This window comes from Colletotrichum aenigma (genome assembly GCF_013390185.1).
Source record: "Colletotrichum aenigma strain Cg56 chromosome Unknown KSG_Cg56_contig10, whole genome shotgun sequence".
In the NCBI taxonomy this organism is placed as follows: domain Eukaryota; kingdom Fungi; phylum Ascomycota; class Sordariomycetes; order Glomerellales; family Glomerellaceae; genus Colletotrichum; species Colletotrichum aenigma.
Genome location: NW_023500916.1, coordinates 1,799,748 through 1,824,921, shown reverse-complemented (window position 1 = coordinate 1,824,921; position 25,174 = coordinate 1,799,748). Strand labels below are relative to the sequence as shown.

Below are 25,174 nucleotides of genomic sequence, written 5' to 3'. Positions count from 1 at the left end.
GCGGCGTTTTGGCCACTTTGCCTTGCAGTGCGGTCCTGCTCGGGGCCCAAATTAGAAATCCCCGGACAGTGGACTTGTAACACTCGATGAGTCTGGGGATCACTCCTTGTCCACAAGACCTTTATTGCTGGGCTTGGGTGGTATGGTGGTCCGGCCGGCATTTCTGTACTAAACCAATGCTTTCAATCTCGCCCCTAAGCACGTCCTCGTCAAAACCCTCCAAAAGGCCATTGCGCTGCGGTAGCTTGAAGTCTCCCAACCAACACGTTCCAAATTCATTTTAAATTCGTTGCAGGAAAATGGCTTCATTGTCACTGATCACACAAAGAGGCAATCGGTCTTCATCCATGCCCGCCATTGCGGCTTATCATGCTCCCATTCAGCAGAAGCGAGCGATGGCTTGGCGTCAGAATAAGGTGACGGGAGCCCCTGGTGGCGGAACCCATCCTTTCCCGCGGCCCATCAACACATCCGAGTCTCAGCTGCTTGCCTTACCTTATCAGGCTGACTTTGAAATTGGTTAGCAACGGAGCACCTTCGGTCAGAATCTCTCAGCTTCAAGCCCTGTGTCAGTCATCCTCATTAGTTCCGTCGTATCGTTCGACTGTTACTGGCCGAAATGATCAGTTTGGGCCCCGCTGAACAAGGTGTGGTGCGAACGATGTGGAACTGCGCTTCAGCGACCAATCGGAGGGAAATGGCACATGGTGGTTGCAGGTCAGGGCTCCCCGAAGGATGCAAGGTGGCCTGCATTTGCGCGTTCCAGCGCTGCTCTCAGCCAGTGTGATGTCTCCCTCCTTTCGGCACTACTTCCAAAATCGAAGTCAACGCCGTGGGCTAGTTGGATGAGCAGCGCCCGGCTTTGATGGGCAATGGAAAACAGCGCGCACTTGTGTCACTCGCCTAACGAATGTTGCTGTCTGCTCTGCTCTGCTCGGTGGAAAGAAATATTCTTTAAGTATCAGTCATTCACAGAGTAACTTCGCAGTAGGGGGGACACAAAGCCGACAGATGCGAGGACGTCGACAAGCCTTGTACGCCAGCCCGCCGTGGCTGCGGCAGCCGTCGGGAGGGGCTTCGAGGACTTCGTGCCATTGCCCACGCAAATCTCCTCGCGTGCCTGCCTCCCAAAGCAGCAACTGACGGCTCCGGGGTGGTAGTGGTGGGAGATGGCGTGTTCGTTGGGCGGAAGTCAGCAGGTAGACTGCTACCTAGGGCGGCCGTACGGGTGAGCTAGGCGGTGATCCCGGGTGCGGGGGGGAATCAGCCTCTTGCGACATGGCTGGCATGCCGAGACAACGACACCTCCCCGAGAAGGCTCGCCCATGGGAAGTTCCAAGGCAACGGTGCGGCGCAGGCTCTCAATTATAGAAGGTGGAAAAAGTCCAGAAGGGCGATGCGATATGTGAAATTGAAGCTAAGAGATAGGCGAGTCTCGTCGCTTACTGTTGAAGAAGGGACAATCGACAGGTGACAGATGGCGGGAGCGTACATCCAGCGAGAAGGAAAGGGTCGTATGGTGGTACGGCCCACCGTTGAATCGTCTTGGTCATGCTGGCCGGCGCCTTGGTGTCTTGGGGGAGGGATTCTTCGGATCGCTGGCATTCGCAGGTTGCGGCGGGAAAGGTGCCCATGGATCGTTTGGCAGTAGTCTGAAGGGGCGTTATCTGGCTGTGGCGAGGGTGCCAACACCGATAAAGCAACTTGGCGAGAGCTTGGTACCAGTGATGAAGAGTCGATAAAAGATGCCAGAATTTGCCAAAGGGTTGGCGAGGATTGGCGTTTCTGGGCCGGCGAGTGAGATGTCGTGATTTTGTGGAGGGAGCTGGGTTTTGTTTCTCGCTTGGGGGCTCAATGGCGTTGGAAGCAGGCGAGTCTCGTTGAGGTAGCGGTCGCGTACTCTGTAGAGACCAGGGGTCTGCAAGTCGGCGACTTCAATTTGCGAATACGTAATCGCGTGAGCGTGAGCGTGTGCTTCGGGGCAGATTGGAAGCTCACTGGCTGCGTGGAGGACTTTTTGGAAGGCCAAGGGCTGGGCAGCGCAAAGAGTCTGCAAACCGCAAATTGCATCCATTCATGGAGGACGTTAGGTGGGCAGCCGTCACCCGTTGAATCGATAAATTCGTCCGCCCATCCCCCATCTGTGCTGGTGCCACGGGTTTTGCTGTAGGGTGGCCGTTTGGGGGCGCTCGAGACCGCTGACCCGTTGTGATTGGCCTCGTTCGGATTGGCCGAGGTGGTACATGTTTCTTCCTCTCCGGGATTAAGTAGGGAAGGAACTCGTGTGAAGCGCAAAAGAAAGTAGAAAATGTCGCGAGCAAAGAATGTCTGTCTGGTTGGCAATGGTGTCACGTCGAAAGAAAGAGAGAGAATGTCGCCAGGGGAGGGGAGGGTGCCTGGGGAGGAGCTCGGGACGGGAGTTGGAAGGCACCTGTCCGCTAAGACGAACGGGGAGTAGTACGGCGGTGCGCTGGAAAGGCAGGAGGACGGGGCGGGCGGGCAGGGCAGTTCGATGCAGGTGCAGGGTCCGCTCCTTCTCCGTCGGGTGTGACAAGACAGCATTACAGAGTGTGGGCAGGTGCGTGAGTCCATGTCTAACGGGACCCATATTTCCCCGCCAAGATCGCCCCCCGCCGCCCCTAGAAGGCGCGGAACGTCCTCACGTCCTTCCATGCAGCAGTCCGGGCGGGCTCCGCTGATAATGGTCAGCTACGCACAAGATACACGACGCTACCTTCCGCGTAGCCCTCACAACGGCCTCTTCTCCCCTCAGAAACATCTGATCTCTGTGTCTTTCCCGTACGCCATTTGCTGCCGCGGTCTCTGGCATGCCCATGGCCGCGGGCCATGTCATATCGACGTCCACACCCACGCCGACTCCTCGACTCACGCCCACGTCCGCCAATCCCATCACTCACTCTCATTTGTCTTTGGTTATTCGGTATCTATTCAACATGCTTGGCTACCTATCCGTAGGCAGCCCACGCCTCGAGTCCCTCCTCCGATCAACATGGGGTCTTGCGACACTTCCCTGAACTCTCCAAATCCACCTTCTGTTCTCGTCCGGCCTCCCGTCTACTTCACTCCACTTCCCCAAGACTTGGCCTTCCTCTGCCGCTTGGCAAACATCCATCTTACTCGCCTGGGTCCGGATGTCGACTCTTGGAGCTCTTTGACTCATTGGTTACCGCTGCTTCGTTGCCTCTCCATTACCTTGCTCCCCTCCGCATGCCTGCCAGTTCCTCGCCGCTGATAGTCATGGATACATGTAATCGCTCGGCACGACAAGGAGACACCGGATAGGGTGCGAGGCCAAGGTACCAACACGGATATGGATGCATGCTAAGATGTGCTAAAAGGCAACGAGGGCAAGGAGCTGGGAAGGGCCAGAGTGACCGTCGCATTTGCAGCAGCAGCTGTCGCGTCCTCCACCGATCGCCCTCTCGTCCTTTTAATCCGACCGCGTCCCCCCCTCGACTCTCAGCGAGCTTGCTCTTCTCCTACCCTTGTGCTTCACCTGTCATTCTCTACAGGCCCGTCGCCTCCTTTCCAAGCAACTGCGCCCAAGGGCCCTACCCTTTCCTTAGCTGAGGACGGACAATCGCCTAGTGCGAATCAACAACATGGCGGCCGAGAAAGACATCCACGATGGCGTCTCGACGCCCGAGACCACCCAGGTCCATACTGGAACCCCCAGCGGTGGCCTTCCCTCTGTTAGTGGCAAGGCTGTCACTGCATATGGCGAAGGCGCTCTGAGCCATGGAGCGGCTGAACGTGACGAGAACTTTTACACGCGTAACGGCCTCAACTTTGAGTCGTTCAAGCCCCGCGACTATGGTCGCGGCATCGTGGAGCTTGATCGTACCATGAAGTCGCGTCATCTTCACATGATTGCTATCGGTACGTTTCGTTGGCGCATGATGACTATGAAGCGACTGCTGACGTGAACATTTGATAGGCGGCTCCATTGGTGCTGGTTTCTTCGTCGGTTCCGGAGGTGCTCTTAGCACTGGTGTCAGTCTCCGCATGCCCCCCAATCGTGACCTACTCAGTACTAACCTCTTGAAGGGACCTGGATCTGTTCTGATTGATTTCATGATTATTGGTGTCATGATGTTCAACGTCGTCTACGCTCTTGGTGAACTCGCTGTCATGTTCCCCGTGTCCGGTGGTTTCTACATCTACTCATCCCGCTTCATCGACCCCTCTTGGGGATTTGCTATGGGTTGGAATTACGTATTTCAGGTCAGAACGTCCGTCGGTTGACTGCGCAAACACAAGCTGACAGTAACTAGTGGGCCATCGTCTTGCCTCTCGAACTAACTGTATGCGGCTTAACTATTAATTACTGGGAAGGTGCCAGGGAAGTCAGTCTGGCGGTTTGGATTACCGTCTTCTGGGTCGCCATTATCTTCATCAACATATTTGGAACTTTGGGATATGCCGAAGAGGAGTTCTGGTCCTCCTTTCTCAAGCTCAGTGCGATTTGTGAGTGGATTGCATACTCGATCAAATACGACGGTTCTAATTAATTTGCCAGGCATTTTCATGATCGTCGCATTTGTCCTTGTCCTGGGAGGCGGCCCTTCCAACGGCCGCTATACCGAATACTGGGGAGCTCGATACTGGTACGATCCGGGTGCTTTCCAAAACGGATTCAAGGGCTTCTGCGGCGTGTTTGTCACTGCTGCGTTCTCTTTCGCCGGTACTGAGCTTGTTGGATTGGCTGCTGCTGAGTCCGCCAACCCGCTAAAGTCTCTTCCTGGCGCCATCAAGCAGGTGTTCTGGCGCATTACCCTTTTCTATATCTTGGGTCTCTTCTTTGTCGGCCTCCTTGTTCCCGCTGACGACCCTACCCTCCTTGGTGCCGAGAACGCATACGCTGATGGTGCTTCGCCTTTTGTCATTGCTGCCAAGCATGCTGGATTGAACGGATATGACCACTTCATGAACTGCATCATCCTGGTATCTGTTCTGTCACTTGGAGTTTCCTGCGTCTACGGAGGCTCCCGTACCCTCACTGCTCTTGCGCAACAGGGCTATGCCCCCAAGATCTTCAGCTATGTCGACAAGGGCGGTCGCCCCCTGCCATCGGTCGTGGTTCATCTGGTTTGCGGCGCCCTTGCCTTTATGAATCTGGATGCTGACGGTGAGACCGTCTTCAACTGGCTTCTCAACATGTCTGCTCTGGCTGCTCTGTTCACCTGGGGATCTATCTGCCTGTCCCACATTCGCTTCCGCAAGGCTTGGGCGTACCATGGTCACACGGTTGACGAGATCCCCTTCCAGGCGGCATTTGGTGTTGCTGGATCTTGGGTCGGCCTAATTCTTTGCATCGTCGTCTTGATTGCGCAGGTAAGTTGTATTGTCATTGAAGCTTCTATACCGTCTGCGTTACTAATACTAGCCAAGTTTTTCGTTGCGATCGCCCCTCCCAAGAACAACGATGAGCTCAATGACGCTGAGGGATTCTTCGAGGCGATGCTTACCGTTCCGGTCATCATGGTCTTCTGGGTCATCGGTTTCGCCTGGAAGCGCACTGGCTGGCTTCGCACCCACCAAATGGATGTCGACACCGGTCGTCGTGAGCTTGACTGGGATGAGATCAACGCCTACAAGGCCGAGGTTGCTTCCTGGCCTACCTGGAAGCGCATGCTGAACAGGTTCTTCTAGATATCTGTTGCAAAACTTCGAGAACGCATCTCTACTGAACTGGACTCAACGGTCAGGATGGTGATAGCCACTCTAGGTCACCCAGAGAGAAGGTTGCCGGATTTCCTTTTTCGAAACGGGCTTTAGATACCACAATCTATCTTTAAATATCCTTTGGAAATGGTTCCTCGACCCACTTCCAGAGGCTTGTGATATGAACGGCGAATGATAGAAGAAGTGGTTGTGATTATCATCACCAATAACTGATCGTGAGACTGAAAACCACGTGCACCGCAGATGATTGAATACTTTGCAAATGCACATTGTGAATGGCTTCAACGCCTGAGGAGCAAATTCCATGAGGATTCATCGGCTACCCACGGCTGCTGGCAATGGGTAATTGGCACAATCACTTAAGTTAGCCCTGATACTTCCTGGTATCGGTGATGACACCGATAAATCCAAGAGAGGAAGAAGTATCATGCAGGCCGAGACCGTCCATACACAAAATCCTCCAGGAATCAGGGCATGGGCGTTGGTCTATCATACGAAATTCTCGCAGGGAAGATGTACATTAGTATTCGGGGCAGGCAGATAAGGTTCAGGGGGTGCATAGGACGGCAGGATTGGCGTACAGGGCGAATGTGTGCGGGAGAAGAGGTCTAGAATGCTTCCGTGCCCGGTTGTTCCGGGGAGTTGGGTTGCTGGCTGGGAGGGAAGGACGAGGCGAGGCGAGGCTAGCCAAGGGGGCTTGGAAGGTGTGCCGAGGTCTAGGCATGAAGATAAGTTGGCAGCATGCAGGTCTCGGAGAACGAAGGCTGCGGCATAGAGGTTATCACGTGGGTTTGCCGAGGCTTGCTAGGTTTTTGAGAATCTTTCCAAGTATACTGAGGGAAATATCGGATGTTCGTAAGGTCATTCGCACTAAAAGGTAACGCATCTATGGCCGCCGATCATGGAGTCACAGCCTCAATCTCCTCTAAATCCGTCTAAGAAGAGCCAATGCCAAATCCACGGAAGACTACGTCCTCACATCGCTTCAAGAAGTCGAGAATGTCGGCTTCAGTGTGCCAAGCATCGTTGTACGCCGCGCTCAGACACAGCTCGCCTCGGAAGGTGCCCAAGAACAGACCCAGCCCGTTACCGAGCTCCTCGCCAGTGACCCACGGATCGTGGGCCTCAAAGGCTCCGTTCTTGGGAGCGATGATGCCGTCAACCCGCCCCATGCTCGAGATCGACACGGAGGGGTGAGCCTTGGGCGGCGGGACGGGCAGGGGCCGGGGACCATCGGGCAGCTCGGGCGTTATGGCGGCCCAGATGTCGGCGGCGAGGGCGTAGTGTTCCGTGTCGTTGCGGACGCCGTGGTAGAAGTCCTTCATCTGCTGGACGATGGGCAGGAACTCTTCCTGGACGGACTTGGCGTTGTCTTGACCATCGGCGGGGAGGTCCATGTCGACGACGAGACTCTGGCCTGGGACGGAGTGGTACAGCGCGGCGGGGTGTTCGGCGGAGTTGTAGGGTGCCTGGCAGCTTGAGCGCTCGTTGCGGAGGATGTAGTTGACGTAGCGGACGCGCTTGGAGACGGGGCCGCGGGGCTGGATGTCGCGGAGGACGAGGGCGATGGCGGCGTGGAAGGCGTGGGTGGGGGTCGCGGAGGCGGCCTTGCACGCTTTGAGGAGGTCGGAGGTCTGCGACTCGGTCAGGGTTCGGAAGACGCGCTGGTGTCGGTGAGGAACGGCTGCGCCGCGGCGGTAGGGCATGTCGATGATTTCAACGCCGGGAGTTTCCATGGCGGCGGCCTTTTGGGCGGACATATCGGCCAGACGCTTCTGCTGCGCATCGGTGAGGGAAGGGGGCACGTTGGCGGCGATGCGGAACGGCGGACTGAGGTTTGCGGCCTCGGAGCCGTCGAAGGGTGGGAGCTTGTAGGCATCGCCTTCGGAGTACGCCTTGGCTGCGTGGGTGATGAGGTTGTTGAGGAGGGTGAGGGTGCCGATACCATCGATGATGTCGTGGGGCGAGCGGAGGACGAGGTCGCGGCGCACGAGGCCGTCCTTGTTGGATGGTGGGCTGAGGACGAAGAGAGTTGGGACCTTGGGAGCCGGGGGGTTGGAGTTCGCCCAAGTGATGCCTGTTTGTTGTGAGGAGACCGGAACAAGGGTTGTCTTGAGCCAGGCCTCTTTGTCGGCTTCGTCTTGGAACTGGCGGTAGGTCTTTGTCCATTTCCCGGTGGCGGACTCTTGGGTCACCTGGGAAGCAATGGTGGGATGGTCGTGACGGAGTGCGAGCCATGCTTTCTTGAGAGCTTCGTCCACGGCGCTGGCGTCGGAAGAGGAGCCGGAGTTGGCGGCATCGACAGTCAGGGAGACATGGCCGGTAATGGCGAAGAACATGAGGCCGCTGCCCTCGTAGAGGACGGGAAGAATGGCATAGTGCTTCTCTATCTCGTCGATGCTGCGTTTCCATAGCCCGGTGGAGGTTTGGCGCCAAACGAGCTCAGGGTAGGTGGATGATGCCATACTGAATCAGGCAAGGTTGATGAGCAGGTTGGAAACCGAAGATCAAAGAGACGAGGGGTAGCAGGATGCTTTCATGATCCGGTTTCCTGAGGTCAGCTCCTGTTCTTCTTAATGGTTTGAGAACTTACTCACGCGACATGGAAAGATTCCCGAAAACCCCGCCGTCGTCGGAAGGGTTCATGGCAGACCCGATTCCAACATGGATCTGCCACGATCTCACGACGGCGGTTGGGAGATAGCCCAAAAGGGGAATGGCGGCTTCGAAGCGGAAGGTGGGGAAGGCGTAATGGCAGAAGGTTGGGACCGTCCGATTGGCCATGGCATCGCCGAAGATTAGCCAAGGCGGGCCCTAAATCCCTGCCTGTGATCTGAGTGGTTCAACTCTCCGGCGTTCTACCGATAACACCAGCTGAGATATCAAAACGAGAAACTGCTTATTAGTAGGTAAGCAGCGTTCATACGTGGTACGTGCCGGGCAATTCAAAGGATAACGACTATGACTAAGAGGGGGGGAAGTCCTAAGAGATTTCCAGAAAAAAAAGTTCTAGCGCTAGGATTCGAGCCCTAGTGCTTGAGAGGATAACCCCGAACTCTGTGTCAGCTGGCATACTGGTTCTACCATACTGGGCATATTCACGGCCGCTTATTCCAGCTCGGTTGTTGGAGAATTCGGGCACTAGCCACCCTAAATACTTTGTGGCCATCAATGTGTGCTCAGGACGACCTGCCTTAGTAGGCGCCACGGACAGACGTTTCCACGCAAGTCTTTGTCCATTTGTCCACATTCATGGGAATTTACAAATGCCGCTTTTGATAAATTGCCCTAAGATCTCAGAGCGATTCAAAAAAGGAGCACGTAGTCAGTCGCGCTATTTCGACAGTACCAACTTGTTCGAGAGCTACCGCTACCATACTCGTCAAAACTGTTCATGTCGAAACGTCATTTTGGTCAATCCTTCTGAAGACAGATTGAGCATTTCAATCTGAAGCCAGAAGGACTTCTGCACATGCAAGAAGTTTGCCAAAGCTGCATGATTTGAATTGACTGGTGTGGTATGAACCCTACGTAAAATCTGTGATGATACTCCTTCAGAAACTCCCCTGCCCTCCAAATGCGAATGCTAGCTCACGACTTCAGACCGAGAATATCATCGGCGATATCTCCGAGCTTGGAAGTGCGCAGGAATCGCACAAGTTGGTCCGACTCCAACTCTGCTTTGCCTTGATCCTTTCTCTCGCGGTTGACGGCAGGTCGGACCACATCCCAGAGTTGGTGCATACGGTGGACCCAGCCATCGTGAACGCGGGGAGCGACAAGTTCAGCACGCTTATTTGCCGCCTTCAAACCAGCCTCAAGACCCTTGCACTTTGAACACGCGACTTCCTCGTCAGTGGTCTTCGCCGAACCCTCCGCCTCGTCCTCGTTCTCACTGGGAGTGATTCGGCGCATCTTCGGGAGGTTATAAATCTTATCCTCGAGATCGTCGGAGGTCCGCTTCCGGCCAGCCTGAGCTGGGAGTACTAGGGTGTGGTTAGCTCCGCAGATCCTTTCTTGCTGTAGTACTGAGGAAAACTGGCTCACCGAGAGGGGCATTGGCTGCCTGTTGAGCAGCGATCTTTGATTCGGCACCGTCAATGAACTCATCAATGGCTTGGAGGAACGGCAAGAACGTCGACCTGATCTGAGGATTGTCGCCTCCTTTAGTCAAGAATCGCTTCCGAGCGGTAATGACTTGGTCGATGATGGCAGACGACTTGCGCGGGGCGGCATCGAAGTTCCAATTGGGGTGGAGCCCGCGGAGCTGCCTGAGAGCTTGGACAAAGACCTCTCTGACGCTGGCTAGCTTTGGGTTGGATTGATAAATTCGCAGACCAACCTCCATAAGCTGGCGAAATCGGTCGGCGGCATTGATCGAACCCTCAAGAGGCGCAGGCTGGTTGACGGCACGAGGAAGGAACATTTTAGCGACTAGGCCCGAGTGTTGCTGGCTGGCGAAAGGAGCGTCTTGGGGAACATCAAAGTCAAGACCCGGGAGCAGTTTGATGTTGGGATGCGCTGAAAAGTTTCGACGCGGCAGGGAGGTCATCATGGACGCGAGGTCGAGGTTCTCAGAGCTTTGTTGGTTGCTCTGGTCGTTGGTTGCTCTGGTCGTTGCTGCCCTGGTCGTTGCCGCCCTGGTCGTTGCTGCTCTTGTCATCGTTGTCTTGGTCGTCGCTACCCTGCTCTTCGCTGCCCTTGTCATCGTTGATCTCAGCGCCATCGGCGTCCTTGTCGTTGTTGTCGCCATTGTCGTTGGCACTGTTTCAGTGTCAATGAAAGGAGTCAGTAGAAACAGGCTGAAAGGGGCATACCTCATCTGTGGCTTAGGCTGCGCAGGCCGCATTGGCAATGTGAAGCTGGAAGGTGTTGCCATCTCAAGCTATTGTGGTGGTGAGATGAAGTTGGAGTGAGGTAAAAATGGGAAGGGTGGGAAAACTTGGAATTGTTTTGCTTTTCTCTGAGGGTGAGAGAAAGAATTTTTCGGGACGAGATTCTAGCAAACCCTGATTGGAACGCGTCCGGCGCAGCGAGCGTGAGAGAAAGGCGCTCTGGGTGAATGAGGCACTGGGTGAGAGGCGGGAGTCAACTTGAGAAGTCACGTGTCCACCAACCGCTGCCTCAAGGTGAGGCGGCCCTGAAGATATGTAGGGAGGTTTGCGTCAGGATCGAGCAACAACAGCGCTAGGAATAAGCGGCCGTCAATATGCCCAGTATGGTAGAACCAGTATGCCAGCTGACACAGAGTTCGTGGTTATCCGGCGCTAGAGCCTTCAGGTTCGATCCGCTCTTTTGACCTTTTTTCTTTTATTCCTTTTCCTATTCACTGTCGCATTCAGAGTCTTTCTCTTCAGTTTCCACGCCTGCAGATCTAATGATGTTTAGCTTGAGTAACTGTTTAATATTTAGAACCCTAAAGAAGAATAGCCTCCTACTCTATGCTGCAAATGAGCTTGAGGAACTCTAATGAATCTGGTTGTAGGACCAATGGATGCTGAAAGAGAACGGTGTACTGTATGGAGTTCCTGGAGCATTGAGTGCTGAACTGTTCGCCTTCCTTTGAAATTAACTAACGACTCGATTAGATCTCATGGTAGGAATGTGCTGAAGTCCCGCTACCTTAGTGTTTTATCTCAGAATAAGTATGATTGGGATTGCAAAATCATGGCAGAACAGACTCCTTGACGTGACCTCAGCTTCCATTCAGTACATCCTGGTCCTCAACTTGAGCTAGGAAGTGGGCACTCCCAGGCAACACATGACTTACATGAAAGACATGGCTGCAGGTTGCAGGGATCACAATCGCGATATATCCTAATCAGGTAAACGGATGCGGAGGCCCACAGTCCCCGCTCACCGTGGTAGACGTCTTCACGAAGATTGGAATCGAAACTATTGCGTTTCTAATTCTACATCGTCGCCTGTTCAACGTATTATTTAGATCGTGGAGTCTTTAAATAGCTACTAAGCATGAAGCTTTCGGGAGTTTTGGCTATGGTCCCTGCCATCGGCACAGCTGGCACTTTTCGAGTCCTGGACCCACCTGCATCCGTCTGCGCGTCCGCCGGCAAAGGCCATGTTGGATATTACGATTTCTGTAGGTAAAGCTTGAGTGTCTGCGTGAGATCTTCAAAGCTGATAATATTTAGCTAATGACACACCAAGCATCTGTTTTTCTGGTTGGCGGAAAGTCGCAGCGATCCTGTCAATGATCCTATGGTTCTTTGGATGAGCGGGGGCCCCGGCGCCTCTTCCGTAGCCTTTGGTCTCTTTCAAGAACTTGGTCCTTGCCTCATTGACGGCGCTAACGCAACAAGACCAAATCCATATGCATGGAACAATAACACGAACGTCATTTTTGTTGAGTATGGATTGTTCCTGAAATCACTAGGACGACAAGGCATAAGCTGATTAATTGGACTGGAAAGTCAACCATGAAATGTTGGCTTCTCATATTCCCAGACTCCTGTGACCAATTTGGAAGACGCCACATCCGACATGTACAGCTTTCTCACGGCGTTCATGGAAAATTTCCCGCAATATTCGCACCAAGACTTCTACATCATAGGAGAGTCGTATGAAGGGACTTGGGTTCCAGCACTTGCAAGGAAGATCCACCACCGACAGTCCTCCGCAATGGCGCAACTCGTGCGATCAACCACGAATGTCAATGAGACAAAGATAAACCTGAAGGGAATTGGACTGGGCAACGCGCAGCTCTCACAGAAGCTGCAATGGCCTGGGTTCTACCCGACGGGATGTCTAGGGCCCAGTCCCGTCTACAACGACAGTGTTTGCTCCATCATCGAGGCGCATATGCCGCAATGCGAGAGCATGCTGCAGGTTTGCACTGACATGGATAACGATGCCGACGTCTGTAATAATGTGCTAGACTATTGCAGGAAGCGAAGCGTCTACTTCATCCTCGACGAGCACCTGAACCCTTACGATTTCCGCAAGCCTTGCCCTGACGGGGGGCTATGCTACGAAGAGGCCGACTGGATCGCGGAATATCTCAACTCTTCCTCGGTAAAACAGGAGCTTGGTGTATCCGAAGATACCATATTTAACATCATTGACTATGAGCTGGGACAACATTTTGATAAGTCAGGAGATGTTTCTTTCGACACCGTCGCCTGGGCCGGAGAGCTGCTAGACCAGGTAAGGAGGACCATATCTTTTCTGTAAACCCAAGGCTAAGATAACGACAGGAATACAAGGTGCTTGTCTACGCTGGCAACAAAGATTGGTTCTGCAACTCAGCGGGAGAAAAGAATCTGGTTCACAACATTCGTTGGCGTCACCAGCCCGCTTTTCAAGCACAAGACTTCCAATCATACACTTTGGATGGAGAAAGAATAGGCTCGTTCAAAGGAAAAGATGGCCTCAGCTTCGCAGAAATTCTCGATGCGGGGCACATGGTGCCAGCTGACAAGCCGAAGGAGTCACTTTTCTTGATACAATCTTGGATGAAAGGGGAGTTAAACTCTACGTGAAATGATCATAGTCTAAAAGCATTGTATCTATTGACATAGGGGAGTAGGAGAAAGTATAGGTGAAGGGAATAAGTGGTGATGCTTGAAATGATGGGTTGCTTCGCCATGCAAACTGGAATACCTCGCGACTGCTAAGTTCAAGCCCGAGTATATGAGAAGCTGAAGGAGCTCAAAGTGCGATGAAAGCCCTGGGAAGGACCCAACTTGCGGTTCAATCAGCAGGCGATGGAGTCCAAGTCGATCTCCTCCTTGCGTCTGCGGATTTGCATCTTGACAGTGGGGTCTGGCAACAAAGCCATGCCGAATGGGACAGGCTGAGGGTTGCATCCCTCAGGGAGCTTCCAGTCGTACTTGAGCAGAACATGAGCCAGCGCAATCTTGATCTCGTTGGCAGCGAAGAAGCGACCGGGGCAAGCATGCTGTCCATGACCGAAGCCGGGGTGCTTTGAGCTCGTAGAGACCAAGTGTGCGTGCTTCTCCTCGTCGGTAGAGCGCATGTTCAGGAAACGGTAACCGTCGTACTTGCCGGCGTTCTCGTACCACTGCTCGTCCCACATGTGAGTGTTGTTGGCGATAATCTTCTGGCCCTTGCGAATCTTGAAGCCGTTGGAAAGAGTGATGTCTGCGGTTGCGAGCCGGCGCCAGGTGGCTTCAAGTTTGAAATTAGCATCACTGAAGAAACACTATTCAGGGGATTTGAACCTACAGAGAAGGACGGGCTTCATGCGCTGCGATTCCTTGATGACACTGTCCATGAGCTTCAAGTTGTAGAGCGCAGTCTTCTTCAAGCCCTCGGCAGGCAAGACACGAGCCAGTTCGTCGCGCAAGGGCTGGATGAGCTCCGGGTTGCGGGCCAAGTCGATCAAAACCGTTTGGAGGAGGTCGCTCGTGGTGTGAATGGCAACGAGTGAGAGCGTGATCTTACCATAGTAAGTACTTATTTCAAGTGATGAGAGGGGAAGAGGCTTACCTGTTCAGTCGCAGGGTCGTATTTCCTGTTCTTGTAGACTTCCTCAAACCACTCGATAGAGTCATCGAACTGGACACCCTGGGACTTCTTCACCTTGCGACGCTCGAGATGGGGCTTGAGAATTCTTCGGCAGTCCGCCAAGAGCCTTCGCACTCTCCAGCATGACGGGAGGAACCAGTGGACATAAGGTCGGGACCATCTGGGGTAGTAACCGAGTTCCCAGCCAACGCCGAAAGCGACAGCAGTGTATTCCGATGAAGCTTTGATCCACTCGTCGTCTTGGCAGAGTTCTCCGCCCATGAAGACTCTGGTTGACATGCGGGAGACGACGCGGATGATGTCATCCTTGGGGACCATCTCGTGCCAGTCTAACTTCCCATGTCAGCTTTTGGATTCTCGTTCGATCGGAAACCCGAACTCAGGCCCTACCCTTCTTGTCGGTGAAGATTTGCTTGAGGACAATGGTAGCTTCTTCGGAGATTGGCTTTGTAAGCTTGGCTAGAGTGACACACAAGTCAGCTTTGAAGCTCTTTCGGACTAGGACAGGTGTGGTATCATACTCAGCGCCTTGGTCAAGTACTTGGTCACGACCTTGGGTGAATCATCGTTTCCCGCGAAGGGCTCGAAACCGGGGATGTATCCATGAGAGTCCTATAAGCGCCCATGTTAGAAAACTAGTCCTCATCATTTGTCCGCTCCTCCCGAGTGGGCTGTATTACATCGCTGGCAGGCGTGATAAAGTCGAGACGCGGGTCGCTGCGCAACTCTTGAATAAATTCGGCCGGCAAAACAACAGAGGCGCCCCATTCCGAGTAAAGCTGGTACGGGTTCTTGCCAAAGGTTGCTGTTGCGCGCAGGAAGATGTCCTTGCTCTGTTGTATAAATTCAGTCATGCGGCGTGAATTGGTGAATTCGAATGGCTTCAGAGGGTTGATCTCGGGGAGGTTCGGGCCGCTATCGCCCATCACGTAAAACAACACGATGAACAGGAAGACTGTTGCGAGGTATGGGATCGGCTTTTCGCTGGGAGATGGGATCGAGTAGGACCCGAGGCCCAACTCGAGGGCTGGGGAAGCCATGGTGGCGAAGGAAGGCGTTCGTCTTGTTGTGGTCGTGTTCAGTCGATACCGCACGGTCGAGTTCCACGTTGTGAGTGTGTGTGTTGATGTCGTCTGTTGATGGTGTTGAGCAGTTCAGCAATCCGAGCCGGACGAACAGGTTGTGTTATAGTTCCCATCTTTGCGATGAAATATCGTCATGACGGACTTTGCCAAGGCCGAAACCGCGATTCGACTCTTAGCAGAGTCTTTAACGAACCCGAATAGCAACTCCACCGTTGGAACATGCACGCGTCGTCTATGCCTCATCTACGTGTCGATGGGGCCAAGCTTTTTCTCCACTGCGGGTACTACTTCCGACCGAAGTGTCGCCCGTTGTTGCATCCTAGTGGTGGGAAGTCTGAAAATCGCTGAACGTTATGTAAGGTTGTCTGGCTAGCGTCCGTGGATTCCACGGGGCGCGCGTGAGGGATGCGGACGGGAGTCGGCAGATGGGGTCCGTATTCGTATCTCGGAGACTTGCCAAAGGCGTCCGAGTGCCCGCCAAGTGGGCCCCGCCGCCGATCTCGACCGGGAGATGGATAGAGTTGCCGGTGGTGTTCGTGCTTTGACCAGAGATTTACGACGACATTTCCCTGTCACGACCAATGAAAGGAAGGTTGATTGCGTGCGTCATGCAGCCATCGTTTAAACTGGTGGAACAACAGGCTTGTTCACGTCTGTCATCCGAGTTTAAATGGCCCACTTTGGGGTTTTCCAGGTCATCATAAGACATGCTCCGTGATTCGTCTAATATGCCCGCACCGACGCTCGCATCGATCCTTGGTGAAGCCATGACTTCCAAAGGCAATCGACATTTATTTCTCAAGTCTTAAAAGTTGCATTTGCAGGAGAACCAAGGCCGAATGCCGATGGTCCTTATTACACAGGCATTTGGTCCTTATGAGAACAGCGTTCCCCAGATCTTGCGCCCTAACTTGACGCGCCCTAGGTATTGAGAACCCTTAGTTGAGCAAAGTGTTGCGAATGCGAGATGTACCTATTCGGGATTTGAAGCGGACGCCGCCCGCGGTCCGTCCCGTCAGCCACCAACGCCGCCTTCCGCAACTTTCGCTTAGTTGCCGGCGCCTAAGTGGAAGTTAAGTGAGGCTTTGTTTTAACCGAGTTCAATGTGTGTTACTATTCTCGATGTATGAGGGCTTTTTGTGCGAATCAGCCAAGATAAACATCGCACTGCTAACGACTTGCAGGTCTGTCTGGGAGACGTAGGCGTCTAGGAGAGCTCAGACAGACAGCCATCGGCCCGTCCAAGGACACCGGAATCGCGTCAGGAAGGTCTCAACGAACTAGACTAAGAAACGAGTCAGAGATAGAAATGTCTACAGCCCGTCGGGTCACAAGACGGAACCCGATGTTTGCCTCCAGAGGCCGTGATACCCGAAGGCCTTGTTCGTGCGACCAGATGATGAACAAGTTTCTTGGCCTATATCCGTGTTCCTTTACAAGTGGATGGCTTAGATATGAAATTATCATGAACAAAGTTTATTGTGGTTCGTCACGCTAGACGATTAGCATCAGTGGCGGAGTTTCTGTCAACAGGTTTTCTCAGGGACAAGTTCTCCCCGCAGATTATTGATGTAAGGTATATTTAATGGTGACCCCAAGCACGGTAAAGGAGACTTGCGTGAATACGCGTACTACAAAACCTTAAGTAGCGTTAGTGAACGACGCAGATAGGGGATGTATTTCTCGGTGGCGGACGCTTCGTTTCCTACGAGCTGAGCACTTCTTCCCCAGGTCTCTGTCACTTTGAGAATGCGGACACAAGGAATGTTGGTTTCTCAGCCAACGTAATAGAATGCCTAAAATAGAGTCGGCAGCATTGGTCAATGACATATACCTAGGTTCCGAGATGAGCGGCAAAAGTGTGCCCCGATCATTTGAGATCAGCCGCAGTAGGATGCCGCACGAATAGTCAGCCGAAGACTTAGGAGTGATCCATCATTTATCATTTAAAGTTATCATTTAAAGTTGAGCTCAGAAATGCCGCTCATAAACTTTTATCCCAAGCATGGCAAACCCGTCGCCTTTGCGTGTGAGGGTAATACAATAATCTCCGAACGCCGATTTATAAAAACATAGCTCCCTCCTCCGAGAACTTAGAAAGGCCGGCAAGGGGGATCAACAGCGCCACATCGCTTGCCAGTCGTGGACGTGGAGTCAGCTAAGACTTGTGAGCGACTTCAAGCCTTTAGGGATAAGTTGGACGATAGTACATACTCTTGCAGATGAGAGGTGTCTTGTTGTTAAGACATCTAATGCAATCGGCATCATTGCGGCATTCACCTACAAGAAATAAAATGTTAGTCTTCCTACGCAAGACCATATCGCGGGATTGGTTGAGGAGGTCATGTAAGCCCCCGCTTCAAGGACTACATACCTCCAATGCCGCGCTGCGCAACGACAGCAGAGACAAGGAAGGGCAAGACGGCGATGAGAGAGAAACGCATTTTGATGTTGGTTGAAGATGGCAGGGATATTCTTTTGGCTGAAAACGATTGATGATGTTGATGAGTATGGACGACAAGGTATAATTTGAGACTGAATTTGACAACGAAAACAACATGGTAATATTGACGACTTATATATGTGGTCTGATATGTCTAAGTCGGAAGGCATGAGTTGGGTCGACGATATTTCTCCCCGAGTCATGTCAACTAATTGGCCCTTGCTGTCTAACGAGAGAGCGCGCTGGTGCACAACACATGCTTGACTCGAATGTCAAACATTGAGGTTGGTTGCGTAGCAGAACCGTATGAAAGGACAAACTCTATTTCATCAGGTGTCACCTCCCCATATTGCACCATGAAATGGGACGAGCGAAAACACCAGATGGCAATCGGATGGAAAACGCGTCGAACGGCCATATCGGCTGCATCGAAGCATCATATTGTCTCTCCGAACATCACTATTCACAATTGCCGGTGTAATTCCTCAAAGAAAAAAAAGATATATAATGACATTAGCGCTGTTGACAAGACTATGGATAAATGCGCTCAAACACGGAGACCATGCATCGGCTTTGGTTCCGAGATCGACATAAAACAGGACGAACGTGAACATTGGAGACAGACCTCAGACGACCCAGAAAAGTCCCCAGACAGAAAGCCCAGAAACCCGACAATTTGGACAAGTTTGCCGATCTACCCCATGCACTCCCACCAATCATTATTCGCATTTTCTCGAATTATCATGCGAGTACGAGGTGATTGGTCTGTACATCAGCTGGCAGAAGCCCTACCCGAAACCCTCGCATCTCGGAATGACCGCGATTGAGTCATGCCATCTCACCAACTCGGGAGGTCTGAGGCCCGGCATATGTCTTCCGTTGACAAGAGTCGCAGCAACTCGCCGTGTTCCCCCGGGATGGATGCCGAGACCGAGAATCATCTACGCCGACTTAGCATACTCGGTTTTACACGGCGACTATGTGCGCCATTTGGCGGTAAGGTGGGAGGTACGGTGTGAGATCTGCAACGCCCAATGGATCTGCTTTCCCGTCTTGCGCCCGCAAGCAGCGGAACAGCCTCTGGAGACCGGTCTTTACTGTGTGTTTCTCCCCGCCGAAGCTCAGGCGGAACCAACCTGGGGTTCTGGCGAAGAATGCCTGGGGCGCATCGGAGTTCGTGTCAGCGTTGGGTGTTTTCGATCTCGTCTGAAGAGGGGACAAGTTCCGCTGACGTACCTTTCCGGGTTCCAGGAATACTCCGTTCTCCATCAGGTGCTCTAGAAGCTCCAACTCGCCATCCTTGCCGTGTTGTGCGAACAGCAAGTCCATCCAGTCGGAGAGATCGACGAACATGAAGAACCCTGAGTCGGCCTTCATGTATGGAATGTCATATTTGTCGAGCTCGCCCTCGACAAGGATTCGCCTCTTCTTTAGCCGGCGGTTGAACGTTGGCGTGTAATGGTCTTTGAAGTACTTCTTGTCCGACAGCAGCTTTGCCGCAATCGTCGCGCTGTACGATGAGACCCAGCCAAACATGCTGGGGACCGTTAGCAAGGATCTGTATCTTCACTGACTGGCTGGACTAACCTTAAAGTTCGCATGGTATCGTGAATCTCCTGGTTGTACGTGGCAAGGAACCCTATTCTGAGACCGCCAAGTCCAAAGTCCTGCAGTTTGTGTCGTTAGCACCCTCGTCACCGGGGACAAAGCTGATTCAATCTTCACGCAGTGGGGACAAAATGCGAGATCGCCGCAACTTACTTTGCTCATCCCCCACAGGACGTGCACGTTTCTGAAGTTCGTGTCCAGTCCTAGACTCAACATGCTTGAAAAGTTGTCTCCGGTCATGGCGTATATCTCGTCGACAACAAGATGCACTTTGTACTTGGAACATAGTTGCGATATTTGCAAGAGAACATGTGCGGAATAACACCGACCCAAAGGGTTCTCTGGGTTCGCAAGCAGGACGCCGGCAACCTTCCGACCTTGACTCAACTCTCGCTCGATTGCATCTTCCAGGCGGGCCACAATCTCGCATTGGCGAGCTCCATCACCGTTACTTGTGGGTTGTCCCGTGAACCGATCATCAGGTATGTCATCGCATGGTACTTCGACAAGGCGCACTTGATTCCTTGTGGAGATGTCGTGGGCGAACATGCCGTAGCTTGGCGTTGGAAGCAATATCGAGTCACCCTCATCCGCGATGTTGTAGGTCAATGTGTCTAGCAATGTCGTAGCTCCGTTTGCTACAAGGATGTTGTCCGAAGTCAATGGAATGCGGGCATTGAAGTGTTCGTTCATGAAGTCGGCGGCGGCTTTGAGGAGCTCGGGGGAGCCTTGGGTATCATTGTATCCGAGACCTACGACCAGAGAAAATCGTCAAATGCCGGTTCAAATACGAATCATTCTTCGTTGGGAAGCCTACCATCTTTCAGCTCGCCCTTCTTCAAATTCCACCTGGTCCAGCTGGCAATGTCTTCCAACATCAGCTCGTTGACAGCAGAGCCGAGGTCAATGATCCCCTTTGGGTTCTTTGATGGATGATATTGATCTTGTTCCACCCTCCGGCTGAGATCGATCATCAGATCGGGCTGGACATTCCGTCTTCCCCGGCGTGACGGCGGCAAGGCGTGACTGGTAGACATGACGGCGTTGCTGTAAGTGAGGGTTTTGTGTTGACTTGAGGCCTGACTCTGAACTTTCCTCCTGCCAAAAATGACTGGAAAAGAAGGCATCTTACCAACATATTTGTACAATCACTCTTCGCAAGACTTTTTAATTCTTGTTAGTTGCCTGACTTCCGGGTCCTGCTGAGGCCAAGCCACGGACCGGGGTCGGCCGACCCGCACCGCATGCCCCACCCATCTTCTTCCCTCAAAATTGCCTGTTCGGGAATACAAATGCGACAATGTGGTGGTTGTTAGCTCCTTATGTTGACTCACTCCGCCATTCCATCATGATCCTGTGGAGGGCGTCACCAAAGTTTGATGGCGCAAATTTTACATTTGTCATCTGCGAGCATTTCTCCGACTTCTTGATCCATACCTAGCACTGTCCCCAGCCTCTGTCGCGTTCTTTTGCGAATGTGATGGCGTCCCCACGCTGGCTTACGCGCATTTTAGCTTGCGCGGCCCTCACCAATCATGTTGTCGGCGCCTTTGCAACAGGCTACAGGACGATTGTGTCGGAGTTTAGTGACCACTCAATACGCGTCAAAAGTTGGTTGGCTGATGACGCGCTTCTTTGTCACGCAGGCGCCAGGCAGCACACTGGTTGAGCAAATATCGGTGAACGCCATCTGTTTTTCTGTCCGTCTTACCACACCTTTCTCTCGCAGAGACAAAAGTACTGATGCGTGGCACGCAGGGTTCCACGAGGCAAGACACGATGAGCAAGATGCACCCTTGATGATTTGGTTCCAGGGAGGCCCGGGCGGCAGTTCTCTGCATGGCATGCTTTACGAGAATGGACCCTGCCTAAGCGATGGTGCCAACGGGACCGAGTTTAACCCTAATTCGTGGACGGAACACTTCAATATCATCTACCTCGACCAGCCTGCTGGTGTCGGGTTCTCTTATGTGGATGATTATTCCGACAAGACATCATATCCCTCCCGCGCCGAAGAGTCTGCTGTCGATGTTATCAGCTTCATAAAGCTCTTCTACGAGGCTTTCCCCGACTTCGCTGACGCCGACCTGCACCTGGCGGGAGAATCATATGCCGGAAGATACATCCCGTCAATTGCATCGACAATACTTGAGTACAATGACTTTCTGACTTCAGCGCCTGATATCAAGGCAGCTCTGGCCACCATACCCTTGAGGTCGTTGATGCTCGGCAACCCATGGATTAGCCCCGCCGAGCAACTAGTCTCGATGTATGATGTGTCTTGTTTTCCGTACCGGGACCAGTTTGATACTCACCTGGACCCCGAAGACTGTGCCAGGGCGTTAAAAGCTGTTGACAGATGTGAAGCAGTCGCTCGAGCATGCGCATTGTGAGATAACGATCCAGTCCTCTGTGCTCAGCCGAAGAAGCTATGCCAAGACGATTTCATTGGCATTTTTGCCAATGTGACAAGAAGCTACTATGACAGACGTCTTCGCACTTGCCCAGGTCCTCAGGATTGCTATCCGGACATTGCTAAGATGGTTGACGTTCTCAACTCCGACAAGGTGTTCAGGGATCAACTCGAAGTTCCAACTCAGACCGGTGGTCGAAAGAAGGGATGGGATATGATGAGCCCACTGATAGAAAGACGGTACTTCGAGTCTGGTGACTTTTACACACCCGCCATCAAAGACCTGCAAAAGATTCTCGACCATTCTCAAAACTCCATTCGTTCTAGATGGCAAGGTGTTGTGGACGTGCTGGTATACGTCGGTGTGGCTGATATCATTTGCAACGCCGAGGGTGTCTTGGAGGGCCTGAAGAAGGTCAGATGGGCTGGCCGAACCCCTTTTAGAGCGAGTCCATGGCAAAATCTGCCGTGGAATGCGTCCAAGGGTGGAAACGGTGGGAGGATCAACAATACTACCGGGCTTTGGCTTGCAGAAATTGAGGAAGCGGGACACATGGTAAGACAGCTCGTTCGGGTCATGACGTACATCCTTTTGACGAGTTGCGCAGGTACCTCACGATCAGTCGGCTTCATCACTCAATCTCGTCGAATATTGGCTGAAGATTATGAAAACCATAAGCGGCGGCACAAAAGCTTTTGTGAACCCCATTGCGAAAGATGAGCTGAAGGATAAAGCGGCAGTGAAGGGTGCGAATGCTGGTGTGCTTGAGTTGCTTAAGCAAGACATCGAAGGTGCGACGGATTTGTAGTTATGATTAGACATTCAATTCCGAGAAACAAACTTTGCGGCACCAATTGGCTCAGTTTCAATTCGCTTTGATAGATAAGCATGAAATGTTTAAGCTTCTGTCTTGGAGAGGCGGAATGAAGCCGAAAAGTCACGCTTAGACCCGTTTATCCGGCAGTGGACGGCGGAAACTCTATGGTGGGGCGAAGACGTTCCGTCCCTGTATTTGTGGAGTAACAGGGGCTTTTCCGGCTTCGGCTACTTCAAGTCGGATGTCGGATATCGTCAGCAACCGGCAATATTGACTGCTCCAGACACACCTTTGTCTCCCAGAGCCCCCCAAACCGAAATGCTGTCGATGATAGATTCTCCCGAGATGGACTCTCCTGTGTCTCAGCATGCTGCTTCGCATAGCCCTGCAACTCCAAAGAAAAGTCCGCGGGCTAGGGTACGAGTTAGCCGAGCCTGCGACTACTGCAAAAGGTACGAACATTCCTCGGATCGGGAGGTTTGATATCGCAGCAGCGTGTCAGTTGGAATATGAATGCTGACTTTCCTCAAGCAAAAAGATTCGATGCACCGGAAAGCAGCCCTGTCCAAAATGTGTTCAAGAGGACATCGTTTGCGAGTTCAAAGCCCCATATGCCAGGGGTAAACGAAGGCCTCGCCCCAACTTGGGGATTCTATCTGAATCACCCTCAATCTCACCCTACCCTCTTTCAACTCCCCAGTCAGTTCAAGATACTCAGCCTGAGACTCATGGCCATGGTTTAGCTGGCATCGCAATTGAGAGTGACTCATGTGAGGGACGAGAACCAGGAAATGAAGCTTCGCCGGAACCGGGTGAGAGTGATCGCCAGGGTCATTTTGTTGGCGCTTCATCAGGACTTAGCTTTCTCCTCCGCTTGCAACGACGTTTGAGAGAGAATAGTGGTGGATCGACGGAAACATCAGTCTTTGCTCTCGGTGATCCTGTTCTGCCTCAATTCGACGACACTGCGGTCATTTTACCCCCGAAAGAAAAGGCGGACAACTTACTGAAAACCTACTTCGAGCTATCCTCGCCAACGTACAGATTTCTTCACAGACCTACAGTCGAGGGTTGGTTGGAAGAATTGTACCAAAATGGCATGGTTTCGGCACCTCACTCTAGAAGTAAATATGCAGTGATCATGACCATGTTTGCCCAGTCGATTCAGTACATCGAGCCGCAGGGTACTTCTAACGTCAGTAATGGGTGAGTTTTGACCATCAAAAGAACAAAATCAGGGCCGCTCTAATTGCGTTCATAGCATGCTCTACTTTCAGTCTGCCGAACAGGAGCTCAATCGTGAGACAGAACCCGCTACTTTGACGAGCGTCCAAGCTCTCCTCGGTTGTTGCTTCTACATTATGACTCAGTCACGACTCAATCACTGCTGGAGCCTTTTTGGGACAACCTCAAGACTTGTACTTGCATTGGGAATGCACCGGAAGAAGTTTAATCTCGACGGTATAGGCGACAGCACAGGATGCCTCATCGAATCTGAATGCAGGAAACGGACATTCTGGTGTGCATACAACCTGGACAGATACTTGAGTGCCATCTTCGGCCGGCCATGCGCCTTCCATGATGGCGATATTGACCAAGAGGTTCCTGCAATCATTGAGGATCACGCTTTGGGCAGTACATCTGTGGATGTCGCCAGTCGAAGAGCTATGAATATCATGCTGGGTCCTCTAGCACACCAACAGCTGGCTAGGATACTGAGCAGGATCTTGAGACAGCTCTATGGCATCAGCTCGCTGGATGAGACATCAAGGCACGAAAAAATGGCCAGACTGGGCGCTGAGATTCAGACCTGGCGAGACCAGCTCCCGGCTTTCCTTAATCCGGACAAAGTCGACTCCCGCATCCTGCAACCAATCTACCAACGGCAGAGCAATACTCTGAGCCTCGCGGCTGGACACTGCCTGATGCTCATTTATCGGCCATGTCTCTTCAACGACTACACAAAGTCCAGTCATGATAAGGGGACGAAAGAAAATGTTAAGAGATGCGTTGACGCAGCCTTGAGTGTCGTGACGATCATTGACTACATGGTCGAGTCGAAGCAGCTGTATCCCTCGCTCTGGTTTGCACCGTATCAGGCGTTCTGCGCAGTGGTTGTGCTGTACACATATACCATCCGGAATCACAAAGACAACCAGGCTCCTTGGAAAGAGCACTTTGAAGCGGCAGAGCGCTGTCAAAGGCTATTGTTCAGCATCACTAGCCCCAGCTCCCTCGGTCGGCGACTATCCGTCATCATGGAGGAATACCGTCTTGAGGTCATAAACCAGGTCCAGCAAAGCTCTCACTCGCATACCAGCAAGTCCATGTCGCTGTCGGAAACTGCGCTTGAGCCGGGTGCAACATCGTGGCTCGAAAGTATTGGGACTGACGACAATCTCTTTGAGTTGATGGATCTGCCTAACTGGGAACAATTGGATTCACTGGTAAGTGACCTGTGTTATATAACATCCGAGATAACATATAACCTGACAAAATTGACAAAGGTCCTTGATTTGGGCAGAATCATCCCCGAGCTGGACTTCATGGGCGCCAATGCTGGGTTCTGAAATTTGGGAGTAATTAGCCAAGC

At 52.6% G+C, this 25,174-nt stretch overlaps 10 protein-coding genes across 10 annotated transcripts; 4 read left to right on the top strand and 6 right to left on the bottom strand.

The window, feature by feature from the left end:
- Nucleotides 1-3,623: 3,623 nt before the first annotated feature.
- On the top strand, nucleotides 3,624-5,673 carry inda1-2 (Amino-acid permease inda1; the record flags this gene model as incomplete). Its single annotated transcript, XM_037329625.1, has 6 exons — nucleotides 3,624-3,900; nucleotides 3,959-4,014; nucleotides 4,069-4,245; nucleotides 4,296-4,488; nucleotides 4,541-5,355; nucleotides 5,413-5,673. 6 exons carry the CDS (start codon nucleotides 3,624-3,626, stop codon nucleotides 5,671-5,673), a joined length of 1,779 nt encoding a protein of 592 aa, XP_037172143.1.
- A 968-nt stretch (nucleotides 5,674-6,641) lies between these two features.
- CGCA056_v014382 (uncharacterized protein) lies at nucleotides 6,642-8,171 on the bottom strand (the record flags this gene model as incomplete). Its single annotated transcript, XM_037329624.1, has 1 exon — nucleotides 6,642-8,171. One exon carries the CDS (start codon nucleotides 8,169-8,171, stop codon nucleotides 6,642-6,644), a length of 1,530 nt encoding a protein of 509 aa, XP_037172144.1.
- A 1,126-nt stretch (nucleotides 8,172-9,297) lies between these two features.
- On the bottom strand, nucleotides 9,298-10,258 carry CGCA056_v014381 (uncharacterized protein; the record flags this gene model as incomplete). Its single annotated transcript, XM_037329623.1, has 2 exons — nucleotides 9,298-9,692; nucleotides 9,754-10,258. 2 exons carry the CDS (start codon nucleotides 10,256-10,258, stop codon nucleotides 9,298-9,300), a joined length of 900 nt encoding a protein of 299 aa, XP_037172142.1.
- A 22-nt stretch (nucleotides 10,259-10,280) lies between these two features.
- On the bottom strand, nucleotides 10,281-10,585 carry CGCA056_v014380 (uncharacterized protein; the record flags this gene model as incomplete). Its single annotated transcript, XM_037329622.1, has 2 exons — nucleotides 10,281-10,470; nucleotides 10,524-10,585. The coding sequence occupies 2 exons, from the start codon at nucleotides 10,583-10,585 to the stop codon at nucleotides 10,281-10,283; spliced, it is 252 nt and encodes an 83-aa protein (XP_037172048.1).
- Nucleotides 10,586-12,345: 1,760 nt separating this feature from the next.
- CGCA056_v014379 (Carboxypeptidase Y-like protein A) lies at nucleotides 12,346-13,264 on the top strand (the record flags this gene model as incomplete). The annotated part of the gene is made up of 3 exons (XM_037329621.1): nucleotides 12,346-12,870; nucleotides 12,921-13,002; nucleotides 13,260-13,264. 3 exons carry the CDS (start codon nucleotides 12,346-12,348, stop codon nucleotides 13,262-13,264), a joined length of 612 nt encoding a protein of 203 aa, XP_037171916.1.
- Nucleotides 13,265-13,420: 156 nt separating this feature from the next.
- On the bottom strand, nucleotides 13,421-15,254 carry eqxH-1 (Cytochrome P450 monooxygenase eqxH; the record flags this gene model as incomplete). Its single annotated transcript, XM_037329620.1, has 6 exons — nucleotides 13,421-13,854; nucleotides 13,912-14,125; nucleotides 14,176-14,543; nucleotides 14,605-14,673; nucleotides 14,736-14,826; nucleotides 14,895-15,254. The coding sequence occupies 6 exons, from the start codon at nucleotides 15,252-15,254 to the stop codon at nucleotides 13,421-13,423; spliced, it is 1,536 nt and encodes a 511-aa protein (XP_037171550.1).
- Nucleotides 15,255-17,392: 2,138 nt separating this feature from the next.
- On the bottom strand, nucleotides 17,393-17,743 carry CGCA056_v014377 (uncharacterized protein; the record flags this gene model as incomplete). The annotated part of the gene is made up of 3 exons (XM_037329619.1): nucleotides 17,393-17,457; nucleotides 17,514-17,579; nucleotides 17,674-17,743. The coding sequence occupies 3 exons, from the start codon at nucleotides 17,741-17,743 to the stop codon at nucleotides 17,393-17,395; spliced, it is 201 nt and encodes a 66-aa protein (XP_037171715.1).
- A 965-nt stretch (nucleotides 17,744-18,708) lies between these two features.
- ACCS-1 (1-aminocyclopropane-1-carboxylate synthase-like protein 1) lies at nucleotides 18,709-20,387 on the bottom strand (the record flags this gene model as incomplete). Its single annotated transcript, XM_037329618.1, has 5 exons — nucleotides 18,709-18,900; nucleotides 18,979-19,279; nucleotides 19,330-19,409; nucleotides 19,504-20,102; nucleotides 20,168-20,387. 5 exons carry the CDS (start codon nucleotides 20,385-20,387, stop codon nucleotides 18,709-18,711), a joined length of 1,392 nt encoding a protein of 463 aa, XP_037171652.1.
- Nucleotides 20,388-20,885: 498 nt separating this feature from the next.
- kex1 (Pheromone-processing carboxypeptidase kex1) lies at nucleotides 20,886-21,706 on the top strand (the record flags this gene model as incomplete). Its single annotated transcript, XM_037329617.1, has 3 exons — nucleotides 20,886-21,042; nucleotides 21,109-21,619; nucleotides 21,700-21,706. The coding sequence occupies 3 exons, from the start codon at nucleotides 20,886-20,888 to the stop codon at nucleotides 21,704-21,706; spliced, it is 675 nt and encodes a 224-aa protein (XP_037171651.1).
- A 2,016-nt stretch (nucleotides 21,707-23,722) lies between these two features.
- On the top strand, nucleotides 23,723-25,151 carry ASG1-1 (Activator of stress genes 1; the record flags this gene model as incomplete). The annotated part of the gene is made up of 3 exons (XM_037329616.1): nucleotides 23,723-23,787; nucleotides 23,843-25,028; nucleotides 25,089-25,151. The coding sequence occupies 3 exons, from the start codon at nucleotides 23,723-23,725 to the stop codon at nucleotides 25,149-25,151; spliced, it is 1,314 nt and encodes a 437-aa protein (XP_037171650.1).
- Nucleotides 25,152-25,174: the final 23 nt, after the last annotated feature.